The sequence below is a fragment of the Pseudorca crassidens genome, chromosome 8, assembly GCF_039906515.1.
Source record: "Pseudorca crassidens isolate mPseCra1 chromosome 8, mPseCra1.hap1, whole genome shotgun sequence".
Taxonomy (NCBI): Eukaryota; Metazoa; Chordata; class Mammalia; order Artiodactyla; family Delphinidae; genus Pseudorca; species Pseudorca crassidens.
In genome coordinates this window covers 95,219,530-95,234,458 of record NC_090303.1, presented here as the reverse complement: position 1 = coordinate 95,234,458, position 14,929 = coordinate 95,219,530, and the positions used below count along the sequence as shown (strand labels likewise).

Below are 14,929 nucleotides of genomic sequence, written 5' to 3'. Positions count from 1 at the left end.
CTTGCCCTTCAAACTAACCCTACCCACTGGGGCCCAGAATACCCAGGTGTGGACCATGGGGTCCATCCTCCATCAGGACGAACAGGAGGAATCGACATTGGTCAGAGAGGAGGGTCCATCACTCTGTATGCCTGAGGGGTGGTGATTTCCCTAAATCAGAGGTAGAACAGGGAAGGGCAGAACTCCATAGACACTCCTGGGACACAGTCAAGCCCACCATGACACTTTTATTACTTTAATCAATTTCAGATTCAGTGGGGAGGAGCTCAGTCTGCAGGGAAGCTGAGAGAAGGGACAGATATCCAAGTAGGAAGGAGATAAAAGAAGGTGGAGAGAGAGAAACCCTTGAGGAACACAGACTGGAAACATGTTAAGGAACATCCAAGGAGAGGATGAAGAATGACTCAGGATGCACTTTTGGAGCTGGTCTCAGGAATCCTTTTTCTTAACCTGAGGAAAAGACGACATTGTCAGGGTGCCAGGGGTCACCGAACAGTACGAGTGGGTCAGAGGAAGCTGACTCTAGGGCTTGATTTCGGGTAGAGCTAGTTGATTCTCCCCATCCTCTAAAGCTACATTCTGTGATGACCTCGGACGTTGTCCCCCGTCTGGCAGCCCCACTATAACTCCACTGAGGTGCCAAGACATGACTCTGAGACCCCCTCAGTTACCCTTCATGAAATTCCACCCTCTCCCTTCAATCACCTGTCCCATCCTGTCCTCGTCCTTACCATGGCCATCAGCACCAGGGCGCTGACCAGCACAGCATACAGGGTGGCCTTCCCCAGCAGGATCTCATAGAGGATGGTGGCAGACAGGACCCCTTGCTGGTAGGACGCTGTTGGCAGGAAGGGAGAGCAGGTAGGTACCTGTGAGCAGGGATCTCTGGTCTCCTTGCCCACGCACCACCCACCCTTCCATGCCCCACCAGGGTTCATGGGGTTTGCATTCTCTGGTTCCAGAGCAAAGACCATGGGAGATGGAGACAAAGGAGCAGGGGGCCACTTACCCGAGGTGAGGCCACAGTCTGAAAGAAAAAAGGGGGAGGGAAATGGATGAGAGAGTCCATCGTCAAAAGCAGATTCAAAACTAAGCCAGCCTTCCTCAGCCCAACAGCTGGCAAGGTGCTAACTCTTGCCAACAACCACGTGAGCTTGGAAGTGGCTCCTTCCCCAGTTGAGCCTTCAGAGAAGACTCCAGCTTTGGCTGACACCCGATTGCAGCCTCCTGAGGAAGACGAGCCAGCTCAGTTATGCGCACATTCCTGACCCATCAAAACTCTACAATAACAAATGTGTGGGATTTTGAGCTGCTTCCAAAAGAACCAAGAAAAACAAAAAACTAAGCCAGACTTGTAGTCAGCACAGACTCCCAGGCTCAGGGCAGCCTCTGGTCAGAGTCCCAGCAGCACCTTCCTTCTGTTTTGGCAATGTGGCCACAGCATCCTCGAAGGTCATGGAACATGGCAGCACTGAAGGGGATGAGGACCCACTGCGCAGACCCTGAGCTGTGCAGGCGCGTAGGGAGGGGGACCTTTCAGCACAGCTGAGTTGGGCTGACCATCTGGGATGTGGGGGAGGAAGTAGCCCGAGGTGCCCTGTCCTCCCTCACGGGGGGCTTCCCACACCCTCCCGTTTATTCTGCACCTAGTCTCTCTGCTCTCCTCCCTGGACCTCCCCCTCTGTCTGCTCTGCCTCCCTCCCTGCCGAACCCTCCCGGAGCGGCTCACCTGCTCGGCCCCGGACCTCGGCACTGATATTCTGGGTGACGGGTTTGGGCCTGTCCTGCTTCCACTCGTCCTCGTCCGAGAGCCCGTGGAACCAGGCTTGGCAGCGGAAGAGGTTGCGAGGGTTGTACCAGAAGCTGGCGGAGACCCTCAGCCGGCTGCTCAGACAGTAGCTGGAGTCGTTGCGGCTGGGGTCCTCCTTGTGGGGCTGAGGGTCCGTGCTGACCCCCGTCTCGACCTGCTTCCCGTTCACCCACCAGCTCAGCTCCACGTGGTCGGGGTAGAAGCCCGTGGCCAGGCACACGAGCGTGGCCTTCTGGGTCCGGGAGATCTCTGCTGCTGACGGCTCGAACACAGCCACCTTGGGTGGGGTCACCTTGCTCAGGTCGTCTGGAAGGGAGAGGGGGTTGGGAACACGGGTGCCCGGAGGGCCAGCTGTGCGTGTGAGTTGGGGGCACAGGGAAGGGGGCCACGGGGTCATCGTAAAAGGAAATCACGTGGTAGTAGGTCCTGGTTGTTTGTTTGGGGGTCACCACCCGCTCCTCTGTGACTGTGCTCCCTCGGCCTGCCTGGCCTTTGTATTGACCCTACGACAGCCCTGTCTCCTGTGTCCCCAGCCCCTAAGGTGGCCTTACAAATGGCACTGCCCAACATTCTGCGTAATGTCTCTTCTTTCCCCTTATTTGATTTCTTATCCATCAAGAAAAGCTCACCTGTCTTTTTCTCCCCATAATATGTAGTAGTTATTTAAAGAGCAGTGGATTGGAGGCAGGAGAACGGAATCCAAAGCTTGGAACTGACTCTGCCCACCAACATGACTTTAGACAGTCTCTCATTGTCTCTGCATCATTTTTCCTGCCTGTGAAGGGAGAATCCCAACACCGACTGTGCAGCGCGGGGTGGAGATGAAATGATATAAGGGTTCAGAAAGCCCCTGCCCTCAGCTGGGTGACTTGTATGTGAGTCTCGGGGAGGAGTAAAGGGGATTTGGGGCTAAGGGGGTCATTTGGGGGTGGGGGTTTTCTTCAGATGACAGGATACAGATGGCATATTGGGGGGCACCACGTGAGGACAGCCTTTTGTATTAGGGTGCGCTCATGAGAATGGGAGGTTTTCTTTCTTTCTGCTGCTTCAGCGGGTCATCCTAGCCATTCCTCTGCCTCCAGGTACCCCTGAGTTTCCTCAGCTCAGGCAGATAGCCATCTCCCTGTGTTTCAAATGCAGGCATCTTCAACCTTCTTTGTCCCTTTGCTTCCACGTGTTCTACTTCACTCTACCAGCAAGCTTCCTCAATAGGCATGAGATCATCAGAGCAACTTCTGCTCTCAGCTGTCTTGCTGCAACTAAGCCCCTGGTGCGTGGCGTCCTCGAGGGCTCCAGGTGAAGGCGGTCCAGTTAATGCCCCTGCGGCCTTTCCATCTGGCTGGCTCACTGCTTCTCGGCCCTCCTACATCCCTGTTATTCTGCTCTTTGCTGTTTATCGATTGTTTTGTTTGTTTCTGAGCAATTCTGTTAAAAGGAAGACAACTCACTCTAAAGAGATCTAGTTTAGGCTGGAAGATGGAGAAAATGTTCTTCTAACCGACTCTTCACATTTCCCTGGATGTGACCTGACTAGCGGGCTGGCTTCTTGGGTGTGTGACCTGTGCACACAGATTCATTTTTCCGAGGTCCTGGATCATTAAGGGGCCAGGGCTTGGGACCCAGATTTACCTGGTTCTGAGGTCTCCTGCTTTTCTCCACCCTGGCTGATTACAGAAACCCAGCTTTCCTCTGGGAACAAACACTTCAGCTGATCCTCATTGGCTCCATCTTAATTCGCCTAACTGCAAGCACCCTTGCTGTTGTCAAATCATCCAGGTAAATATACTGGTATTGAGGGTTTCTTCCCCTCTGGAAGCTCAATACTCCCACAGCAGGTGACCTTTAAGGTCCTTTTCCAGCACAAAGAGCCTAAGATCCTCCAGGGAATGTTCCTCAGCTCACAAGCAAAGTATCTGCATTTTAATGTATGTCCTGCCCCACCTGGCTGTTTAACCTAGAAGACATGGTGTGAGGAGGGAGATTTACGACTAGGGGATGAGGGGGGTACGTTTGGTGAGTAAATCCACCCAGTGGCCCAGGTTCCCATCTAGCCCCCGTGTGCTGTACACACAGCCTGGCCCTCAGGGGTCTGGGGCTTAGGAAGAGAGGAAGAGGTTTTAAAGCTAATTTCAAATCTAAACTTCTAAACAGTAAATCAACAAACCCCGCTGATTTTCTCTCCCTCATGCCTCGTGTTTCTCTCTCTCACCTCTCTGTTCCACACTCTTGTTTGTCATCCTTTTTCTCCTGTGTTCAGTGGAAGCCTCCACCTGCACCTCCCAGGAGCCGGCTGTGCAGGGGGCCGCATCCTGCGCTCATCCCTGCTTGTTCCTGCCCCTCGGGCTCATTCTCCCCTTTGCATCAGCTACACCCCCTCCTGCCCTTCCCCCAGCCCAGACTGCCCTCCTCGGTCTTTTTCTCCAATCAAGCAGCTCTCAGAGTCCCAGTAAATCCTCTTTCTCCAATGCTCACCCTGTCCCTAAATATCTCAGAAACAAAGAGACCAAAGCCCCCCTTTCCCTCTGTCCAAATTCCCGTCCCGGGAGTATCCCTACCCCAAACCCTCCCCACCCAATATTCCCCACCTCCCTTGCAGAGTTGACCCCCAGATGGACAACTGGACACGCGCCCCAGCTCCACCCCACACCACCCATCTCTGGGGACCCCCCAGGAGCCGGGCTGGAAGGAGGGGAGGCATCCAAATCTTACCTATGACCGTGAGCCTGGTGCCTGGGCCAAAATACTGCTCATAGGAGCACAGTGAGAAGCCCCGCACTCAAACCCCCGCAGCTCCAGGCCGCTCCCGGGTCCCAGCGCCCCGCTTCAGTGCTGCGAGGGGACCAGGTGCCCGCGGCCGCCCCGCCCCGCGCTCGCCGCCTTCCATCTCGCCCCGCCGCCGCTGCCGGGCCCGCGGACACTCACCCACCACGGTCAGGGGCTGCCGGCCCCGAAGGGCAGGGCGGCGCCTGTAAAGCACAGCCCCGGGGCTCCCCACCCAAACCGAGGCGCGCCGCCCGCGCTCACCTAGCACCAGGAGCCGCGTGCCCGGCCCGAAAACCGGGGGAGAGTCACGGCCCCCCAGCGCCGCGCAAAAACGCGCCGCGCGTCCCGCCGCGTCCCCGGCGGCAGCGTCCCCGCTCACCTAGCACCAGGAGCCGCGTGCCCGGCCCGAAGTACTGAGTTTCAGTGCTCACAGCTTCAGGGCTCAGCACAAAAAGGGGTCCCGCGGCCCTGCTGGCGTCCTGAACGCCCCGCTCCGCTAACGCCCCAGGGCACCCCGCTCACCTAGCACAGTCAGCCGGGTGCCCTCGCCGAAGAACAGAGGGTCGTTGCTCACAGCCCTGAGGCCCAGGACAAAAACCGCCGCTGCCCTCTCCTGATGTCCCAAACTCAGCCCAGGTCCCCACCGACCCCGAGCACAGCCCCAAATGGAGATGGGCAGCAGCCCACCTCTCTCCAGCCCGCCCGAGCGAGCGCTCAGGGACCCCAGCTGCCCTCCTTACCCAGCACAGTCAGCTTGGAACCATTGCCAAAATACAGCTTCTCGGTGTTCACACAGCCCTGGGAACTCAGGCACAAACTTAGCCTTCCCTGAGAGCAGCCCAGGAGGGTCCAGCGTCCACTCCCCAAAAGCCAGGATTCAGGAGGTCATCCAGGCTGGGCAGCCCATCCTCCCTCCCCCCTGGAGCAACCTTCTTACTTAGCACAGTGAGCCTGGTCCCTGGCCCGAAGTGCAGCTCATTGTAGGAGCACAGTGGGAAGGGGCTACCAAGAATTCCTCCCTCTTCCCCTCCTCCCCTGGCACAGACTGGGACCACCCTCCTTCTCCCTGGCTTCTCTCTTCCCACCTCTCTTCAGAACTAGCTGGACACAGAAATCTGGGCCCTGCCTGAGGTCATCCCCAATTTGCAGAGAATCAGCTTGGTTTGGGGACTTACAGTGGTTGTGAAATTGGAAGGGGTATTTGTGATGGAGATTTTGCTGGATTGGGAAGTGTTCCAGGCTAGACCCCGCCTCTTACTACTTCCGTGACCTGCAACCTCCCTGGCCGTCATTTCTGCAGCTGAAAAATGGGGTAATATCTTCCCCACAGCGTTGTTGCGAGTGCTTAACAAATTACACACCACTAAGTACTTTGTCAAAAGGCAAGGTTTGTGAAAAGCACAGAATCATGACTCCACTTTGTGGCTTGATTCTTCGCTTTCCTGGAAGCTGAGTGTGGAGCAGGGAGGGGCAGAGGTGATCACGGAGTCCGGATCCCTGCGAGATCACATCAGGGACCCGCTCAGGAGATCTCTCCCAGCTACTCTCCCCATGCAGGAGCCCCACCCGGGCAGGTGGAGCTATTTTCTGAGGCTGGGCTTTTTGTAAAAGCCCTTCCTCTAACTGAATCATCGTGCCCCCCCGAAGTCCCCACAATGTTACACTATGAAACAAAAATGTCCTCTCCTATTGTCCCCCTCCCCTAACGACTGTGCGGAGGCAGGAAGTGCAGGTGGTAGAGCTTGGTCTGATTGAGTGGGGTGGGAAAAAACCTGAGTAATCGAAAGTGGGGAGGGCCTTGGGGAATGTTAGGGTGCTAGTGGAGGGGGAAGGGGACAGAGAGGCCCCTCCTGGAACCTACGCCACCCTGAGGAGATCTCCTATGTCATCAGGGCTCCCCTCTGGGACTCACTGTGCCCACCTGCACAGACTGGCATTTATAGTGAGGCACGTGGGAGGAGCATCCCTAGAGCAGGGGATGGCAACTCAGGGCAGGAGGACACACAGCCTGGAAAGCTCTGCGATTCCCCATTGCGTCCTGAATAGGGTCCGAGCTCCTTTCCCTTCATTAGTCCACAGACACGAAATGCACATGTACTATATGCCAGGCCTCACGCTGGTTGCAAGGACAGAGTCCACTCTCAAAGCGGGAAGCCCCAACCTGCCTTTTCAGCCTTGTGACTTCCATCTTGGACCTCGCAGACCCGCTGAGCAGAAGTACCTGACCCTGTAGTTTCATATCCTGTTCATATATCCGACTATCATGACCTCTGTCCCACATGGCTAACTGAGACCGGTTCTTCCTTTGAAGAACTGCCACCGTCTCAGACTCTCCCCTGATGGTCCCCGTCAGAAACCTCGTGCTATAGCCTCTGCCTGCATTGTCGGAGACAGATCACCTTGCTATTGCAAGCATCACCTTGTGTGTTAACTTTCTATTCATGAATTATCCCCCTTATGAGCAGGGAAGCTTCTTGGGGACTGTGACCTGGATACCTTTGTTTTCTTGAAGGCTACTAGCAAATGTTGCAATGATATGTGCTTAACAAGTAGGTGCCTCTGCTCATGCATGCATGTAGACATACGTGTTTGTGCATGTGTGTTGGTATAGGTGCAGACACCCATGTTAGAATGCACGCAGAGTTCCAGTAGTGGGAGGAGGCTGTGTGCTGCAGGCCTGTGGGGGGCGGGGACAGATGGCTGTTCCAGGCAGCCCTTAGGGTGGTATCTGCTCCTGCATTGGGTCACTTTGGGCAAACTCATTGATTCATTCATTTCTTTAAAGAGAATTTATCGGGTTAGTACACTGAACCAAGGTACTGTGCCACATCGCAAGGATACTGTAATACCACACAACCTGGTCCTCAAGGAGCTGACCTTCTAGTGGGGGTGTCAGACAAGGAAAGAGGTAGTTTCCATCAACTGTGGTCAGTGGCAGGAAGGAGATGCACGCAGGGTACTGTGATAGCAAAATACAGGGAGAATTTCATCCATTCGCATGGAGTAAGGGGCAAAGATCCTCCAGAGGCGGCTACTTGCTGGGGAAGACGTCACCGTTGAATCCGCAAGGATGGGTGGGAGCGCACATGAGTCATTCCAGGTAGAGGAGTGCAAGATGGCCTGAGCGCCAGTGACTCGGGGGTTCAGGGTGACGGGAGTGAGGGTGAGTGTGGATAAAGTGGTGGAGGACAAAGGTGGGTCTTCTATGCCATCCTGCGGACTTTGGGTTACATCACCATGGTGACAATGAGACAGTAAAGAGCTTTGGAAGGATTTCTAGAAATACCAACAGGGCTGATCCTTGGTTTTAGGGAAACTGATTTTCTATCCTCTCAGGACTGATCAGGGCCATATTCACACACATTTAATTCACTAGAGTGAAATTTATATCCAGCTTCGTAACTTAAACTGGAAGGTACATCTGATAATGAGAATAGACAGTAATTTCTCTTCTTCTCACCTGGAATCACTCCTTGGTGATGGGGAAAGCTGAGTAGCGCCCTCGGGGAGACAGTGGAGAGAGCGTGGGTGAGCACATGACACCCAGCTTTGGTGGCCGTGGGGACATGACCACTCAGCAAGTGGACACAGCTCTTCCTCAGAGCACCTTTGTCCAGGTAGGACAGAAATTTCCTATAGGCAGCATCACAGCTTTTTCTAGGTTGTTCCAGAGTAAGCCTCTCTCTTCATCAATCACACCCTTTCACGTGTACTTAAGTTTTGCCGGCAGCGTGGAGTAGTACGAGCCACAGGCTGGGTCCCTTGACCCTCCTACCTGAGGGGCCTGCACTTTCTTGGATACCTCGTTTCTACCCTGGCTGGAGTCACATGGGACTTCAGAGATGGACGGAAGTGATATCTAGACACTCACAAGGCAGACTCAAGCCAGATCAGGCCATTTTTATTGGCTGAATCCGTTCAGGCCCGCCAGGGTCCCCCTTGGGCTAGGGAGATTTTGGTCATGAGTGTTTGGGTGCATGCACACAGGGGTAGATACTGGGGTGCGTAGAGAGATGAGAGCAGCTCTTCTGAAGCACTGGGTAGGAATGGAAAAAGCAGAATTCACACCAGGGCCATAACAGGCTGGAAGCTCCTGGCTCCACCTCTAAGCTGGCTTCAGGAATCCTTTCTCTTGACCTGAAGAGGAGAAAGTTTGGGGGTTACCAGGAGCCAGCAGTGCTGGGGACTGAGAGGAAGTAGGGTTTCCCACTGACAAGACAAATAGCAGGGTTCCCCCAACATCCATCGTGTTTTCAGGTGACCCCAGTTTCTCCTTCACAGCATGGTACTTGCATTGTGATCCCAGATATAAGTGTCTTCTGAGGCATGTGGGGGACTCCCCCCCTTTCCTCTCTGCCCATTCTGGTCCCGGAAGGGTCTCTGTGTTCCTGGGTGTCAGTTGCTGTGTTTCAAGTGTCACCTCCAACCAGCCGGCCCCATCCTGACCTCGTCCTTACCATGGCCATCAGCACCAGGGCGCTGACCAGCACAGCATACAGGGTGGCCTTCCCCAGCAGGATCTCATAGAGGATGGTGGCAGACAGGACCCCTTGCTGGTAGGACGCTGTTGGCAGGAAGGGAGAGCAGGTAGGTACCTGTGAGCAGGGATCTCTGGTCTCCTTGCCCACGCACCACCCACCCTTCCATGCCCCACCAGGGTTCATGGGGTTTGCATTCTCTGGTTCCAGAGCAAAGACCATGGGAGATGGAGACAAAGGAGCAGGGGGCCACTTACCCGAGGTGAGGCCACAGTCTGAAAGAAAAAAGGGGGAGGGAAATGGATGAGAGAGTCCATCGTCAAAAGCAGATTCAAAACTAAGCCAGCCTTCCTCAGCCCAACAGCTGGCAAGGTGCTAACTCTTGCCAACAACCACGTGAGCTTGGAAGTGGCTCCTTCCCCAGTTGAGCCTTCAGAGAAGACTCCAGCTTTGGCTGACACCCGATTGCAGCCTCCTGAGGAAGACGAGCCAGCTCAGTTATGCGCACATTCCTGACCCATCAAAACTCTACAATAACAAATGTGTGGGATTTTGAGCTGCTTCCAAAAGAACCAAGAAAAACAAAAAACTAAGCCAGACTTGTAGTCAGCACAGACTCCCAGGCTCAGGGCAGCCTCTGGTCAGAGTCCCAGCAGCACCTTCCTTCTGTTTTGGCAATGTGGCCACAGCATCCTCGAAGGTCATGGAACATGGCAGCACTGAAGGGGATGAGGACCCACTGCGCAGACCCTGAGCTGTGCAGGCGCGTAGGGAGGGGGACCTTTCAGCACAGCTGAGTTGGGCTGACCATCTGGGATGTGGGGGAGGAAGTAGCCCGAGGTGCCCTGTCCTCCCTCACGGGGGGCTTCCCACACCCTCCCGTTTATTCTGCACCTAGTCTCTCTGCTCTCCTCCCTGGACCTCCCCCTCTGTCTGCTCTGCCTCCCTCCCTGCCGAACCCTCCCGGAGCGGCTCACCTGCTCGGCCCCGGACCTCGGCACTGATGTTCTGGGTGACGGGTTTGGGCCTGTCCTGCTTCCACTCGTCCTCGTCCGAGAGCCCGTGGAACCAGGCTTGGCAGCGGAAGAGGTTGCGAGGGTTGTACCAGAAGCTGGCGGAGACCCTCAGCCGGCTGCTCAGACAGTAGCTGGAGTCGTTGCGGCTGGGGTCCTCCTTGTGGGGCTGAGGGTCCGTGCTGACCCCCGTCTCGACCTGCTTCCCGTTCACCCACCAGCTCAGCTCCACGTGGTCGGGGTAGAAGCCCGTGGCCAGGCACACGAGCGTGGCCTTCTGGGTCCGGGAGATCTCTGCTGCTGACGGCTCGAACACAGCCACCTTGGGTGGGGTCACCTTGCTCAGGTCGTCTGGAAGGGAGAGGGGGTTGGGAACACGGGTGCCCGGAGGGCCAGCTGTGCGTGTGAGTTGGGGGCACAGGGAAGGGGGCCACGGGGTCATCGTAAAAGGAAATCACGTGGTAGTAGGTCCTGGTTGTTTGTTTGGGGGTCACCACCCGCTCCTCTGTGACTGTGCTCCCTCGGCCTGCCTGGCCTTTGTATTGACCCTACGACAGCCCTGTCTCCTGTGTCCCCAGCCCCTAAGGTGGCCTTACAAATGGCACTGCCCAACATTCTGCGTAATGTCTCTTCTTTCCCCTTATTTGATTTCTTATCCATCAAGAAAAGCTCACCTGTCTTTTTCTCCCCATAATATGTAGTAGTTATTTAAAGAGCAGTGGATTGGAGGCAGGAGAACGGAATCCAAAGCTTGGAACTGACTCTGCCCACCAACATGACTTTAGACAGTCTCTCATTGTCTCTGCATCATTTTTCCTGCCTGTGAAGGGAGAATCCCAACACCGACTGTGCAGCGCGGGGTGGAGATGAAATGATATAAGGGTTCAGAAAGCCCCTGCCCTCAGCTGGGTGACTTGTATGTGAGTCTCGGGGAGGAGTAAAGGGGATTTGGGGCTAAGGGGGTCATTTGGGGGTGGGGGTTTTCTTCAGATGACAGGATACAGATGGCATATTGGGGGGCACCACGTGAGGACAGCCTTTTGTATTAGGGTGCGCTCATGAGAATGGGAGGTTTTCTTTCTTTCTGCTGCTTCAGCGGGTCATCCTAGCCATTCCTCTGCCTCCAGGTACCCCTGAGTTTCCTCAGCTCAGGCAGATAGCCATCCCCCTGTGTTTCAAATGCAGGCATCTTCAACCTTCTTTGTCCCTTTGATTCCACGTGTTCTACTTCACCCTACCAGCAAGCTTCCTCAATAGGCATGAGATCATCAGAGCAACTTCTGCTCTCAGCTGTCTTGCTGCAACTAAGCCCCTGGTGCGTGGCGCCCTCGAGGGCTCCAGGTGAAGGCGGTCCAGTTAATGCCCCTGCGGCCTTTCCATCTGGCTGGCTCACTGCTTCTCGGCCCTCCTACATCCCTGTTATTCTGCTCTTTGCTGTTTATCGATTGTTTTGTTTGTTTCTGAGCAATTCTGTTAAAAGGAAGACATCTCACTCTAAAAGAGATCTAGTTTAGGCTGGAAGATGGAGAAAATGTTCTTCTAACCGACTCTTCACATTTCCCTGGATGTGACCTGACTAGCGGGCTGGCTTCCTGGGTGTATGACCTGTGCAGTCACAGAGGACCCCACACTTAGAAGGGCCCCTTGTTGACTTAATGTGCTGCTGTCACCATTTTGAAATTCTAAGTAATTTTTAGCAAAAGCCCTGGGTGTTTCCTTTGCAGTGGTTCTGCTGCCCAAGAGGTCTGCTGCCCCACCCTGCACTTCCCACCTTGCTGATTACTCACTCCTCTGTCCCTAGGTCTTTACTGGCCGCCCAGGTAATCTCCTAACTTCTCTCTGCTGTGCAGCTCTATCAGGCTTTCTGCCCCCAGCCTGGTTATTCACTCTCGCCTCAAAGCCCCTGACCCTGGGGTTCAAACAGCCCTCCAAGGGCACTATGGAATCTACTCCTCTGACCTCCTCACCCAGCAAACTCTCAGCCCCTATTGGAAAAAGTAAAGATGCCTTCTGAGCCACATGCGATGGTCCCCATGATGGTGACGTGATGGACAGAACGATCGGAAGCCAGACCGTCCTTACACCCTGAAGCGCTGACTACATGCCTCCTCCATGATGAGGGCAAAGCCAGTTCTCCCTCCGTGTTTGCGAGTCCCTGTGGGGTGCGGGTCGGCTTGCCCACGTAGGTGCACGTGTGTGTCCTGGTGAGCTTCTGTTGTGTGTGCTTGGAGGTGGGCTGAACTAGCCTCAGGCAGAATTCTGAAGTTTATGGGTCCTGTTCCCAGCCTTCCTGCCCATTAGCCACATGCCGAACCTGCCCCTCCCTTGGCACTGGGCTCCCCTCCCTTGCCAGTGGCCACCTAGCGGAAGGGTAGGGAGGGGACCACTGGATTACAAGAGGTTTCCTGGATACTCTCCATGTAGCTACTCCTGTAAGTCTCACATCAGATTTAGCAGTAGGTATTGTTGATGACCTTGTATAGAAGAGAGGATGTTCCCACAGATTCACTTGACCAAGGTCACCAGATCATTAAAGGGCCAGGGCTTGGGACCTAGATTTACCTGGTTGTAAGGTCTCCTGCTTTTCTCCACCCTGGCTGATCACAGGAACCCAGCTTCCCCTCCGGGAACAAACACTTCAGCTGAGCCTCATTGGCTCCACCTTAATGAACCTAACTACAAACACGTTTGCTGTTGTCAAATAAGCCGGTAAATATACCAGTTTTGAGGGTTCTTCCCCCTGAAGCCTCAGTGCTCCCATCACCAGGTGACCTTTAAGGTCCTTTTCCAGCACAAAGAGCCTAAGATCCTCCAGGGAATGTTCCTCAGCTCACAAGCAAAGTATCTGCATTTTAATGTATGTCCTGCCCCACCTGGCTGTTTAACCTAGAAGACATGGTGTGAGGAGGGAGATTTCCAGCTAGGGGATGAGGGGGGTACGTTTGGTGAGTAAATCCACCCAGTGGCCCAGGTTCCCATCTAGCCCCCGTGTGCTGTACACACAGCCTGGCCCTCAGGGGTCTGGGGCTTAGGAAGAGAGGAAGAGGTTTTAAAGCTAATTTCAAATCTAAACTTCTAAACAGTAAATCAACAAACCCCGCTGACTTTGATTCTCTCCCTCATGCCTCGTGTTTCTCTCTCTCACCTCTCTGTTCCACACTCTTGTTTGTCATCCTTTTTCTCCTGTGTTCAGTGGAAGCCTCCACCTGCACCTCCCAGGAGCCGGCTGTGCAGGGGGCCGCATCCTGCGCTCATCCCTGCTTGTTCCTGCCCCTCGGGCTCATTCTCCCCTTTGCATCAGCTACACCCCCTCCTGCCCTTCCCCCAGCCCAGATTGCCCTCCTCGGTCTTTTTCTCCAATCAAGCAGCTCTCAGAGTCCCAATAAATCTTCTCTTTCTCCAATGCTCACCCTGTCCCTAAATATCTCAGAAACAGAGACCAAAGCACCCCCCCCCACCCAACCCTTGCCCTCTGTTTCTGTTCCAGAACCAGGAGTACCCCATCCCAGGCCCCTCATCCCTTGCAGAACTGACCCCACAGACGGACAACTGGCAACACAGCCCAGCTGCAGCCCTCCCCACCCATCTCCGGGGACACGGTGGGCTGCGAATGGAAGGCAGGCAGACAGCCAAATCTCACCTGTGACCGTGAGCCTGGTGCCTGGGCCGAAATACCGCTCATTGGAGCACAGAGTCCCAGTCCAGCACGCAAACCCCTCAGCGCCCAGCCACTCGCCCTCCGGGTCCCAGCGCCCGGCTCCAGCGCAGGGAGGGGACCAGGTGCCCGGGTCCGACCTTCCAACCCGCCCCGCCGCCGCTGCCGGGCCCGCGGACACTCACCCACCACGGTCAGGGGCTGCCGGCCCCGAAGGGCAGGGCGGCGCCTGTAAAGCACAGCCCCGGGGCTCCCACCCAAACCGAGGCGCGCCGCCCGCGCTCACCTAGCACCAGGAGCCGCGTGCCCGGCCCGAAGTACAGGGGCTGAGTCACGGCCCCCCAGCGCCGCGCAAAAACCCGCCGCGCGTCCCGCCGCGTCCCCGGCGGCAGCGTCCCCGCTCACCTAGCACCAGGAGCCGCGTGCCCGGCCCGAAGTACTGAGTGTCAGTGCTCACAGCTTCAGGGCTCAGCACAAAAAGGGGTCCCGCGGCCCTGCTGGCGTCCTGAACGCCCCTTTCCGCTCCTAACGCCCCAGGGCAACCCGCTCACCTAGCACAGTCAGCCGGGTGCCCCCGCCGAAGTACTGAGTGTTTTGGCTCACAGCCCTGAGGCCCAGGACAAAAACTGCCGCTGCCCTCTCCTGATGTCCGGGACTCAGCCCAAGTCCCCACCGACCCTGAGCACAGCCCCAAATGAAGATGGGCAGCAGCCCACCTCTCTCCAGCCCGTCCGAGCGAGCGCTCAGGGATCCCAGCTGCCCTCCTGACCCAGCACAGTCAGCTTGGAACCATCCCCAGAATACAGCTGTGTGGTATTCACGCAGCCTTGGGACCCAGGAGCAAACTTTGCCTTCTCAGACAGCAGCCTAGGAGGGTCCAGCGCGCACGCCCCCAAAGCTAGGGTTCAAGGGGTTATCCAGCCTGGGCAGCCCATCCTCCTTCCCCCCTGGAGCAACCTCCTTACTTAGCACCGTGAGCCTGGTCCCTGGCCCGAAGTACTGCTCACTGTAGGAGCACAGTGGGAAGGGGCTACCAAGAATTCCTCCCTCTTCCCCTCCTCCCCTGGCACAGACTGGGGCCACCCTCCTTCTCCCTGGCTTCTCTCTTCCCACCTCTCTTCAGAACTAGCTGGACACAGAAATCTGGGCCCTGCCTGAGGTCATCCCCAATTTGCAGACAATGAGCTTGGCTTGGGGATTTACAGTGGTT

The 14,929-nt window shown here is 55.9% G+C and overlaps 1 protein-coding gene across 1 annotated transcript in view; it reads right to left on the bottom strand.

The window, feature by feature from the left end:
• Window positions 1-212: 212 nt before the first annotated feature.
• The window catches only part of LOC137228739 (M1-specific T cell receptor beta chain-like), a 55,501-nt gene continuing 40,784 nt past the window's right edge, over window positions 213-14,929 (bottom strand). Inside the window, exons 4-14 of the mRNA XM_067745609.1 lie at window positions 14,125-14,171; window positions 10,029-10,415; window positions 9,309-9,326; window positions 9,031-9,137; window positions 8,693-8,710; window positions 5,314-5,371; window positions 4,953-5,069; window positions 1,730-2,116; window positions 1,010-1,027; window positions 732-838; window positions 213-450 (exon numbers count right to left, since the gene is read on the bottom strand). Of these exons, the coding sequence (XP_067601710.1) occupies window positions 430-450; window positions 732-838; window positions 1,010-1,027; window positions 1,730-2,116; window positions 4,953-5,069; window positions 5,314-5,371; window positions 8,693-8,710; window positions 9,031-9,137; window positions 9,309-9,326; window positions 10,029-10,415; window positions 14,125-14,171 (1,285 nt within the window). The 3' untranslated portion in view covers window positions 213-429. The remainder of the gene's footprint in view (window positions 451-731; window positions 839-1,009; window positions 1,028-1,729; window positions 2,117-4,952; window positions 5,070-5,313; window positions 5,372-8,692; window positions 8,711-9,030; window positions 9,138-9,308; window positions 9,327-10,028; window positions 10,416-14,124; window positions 14,172-14,929) is intronic.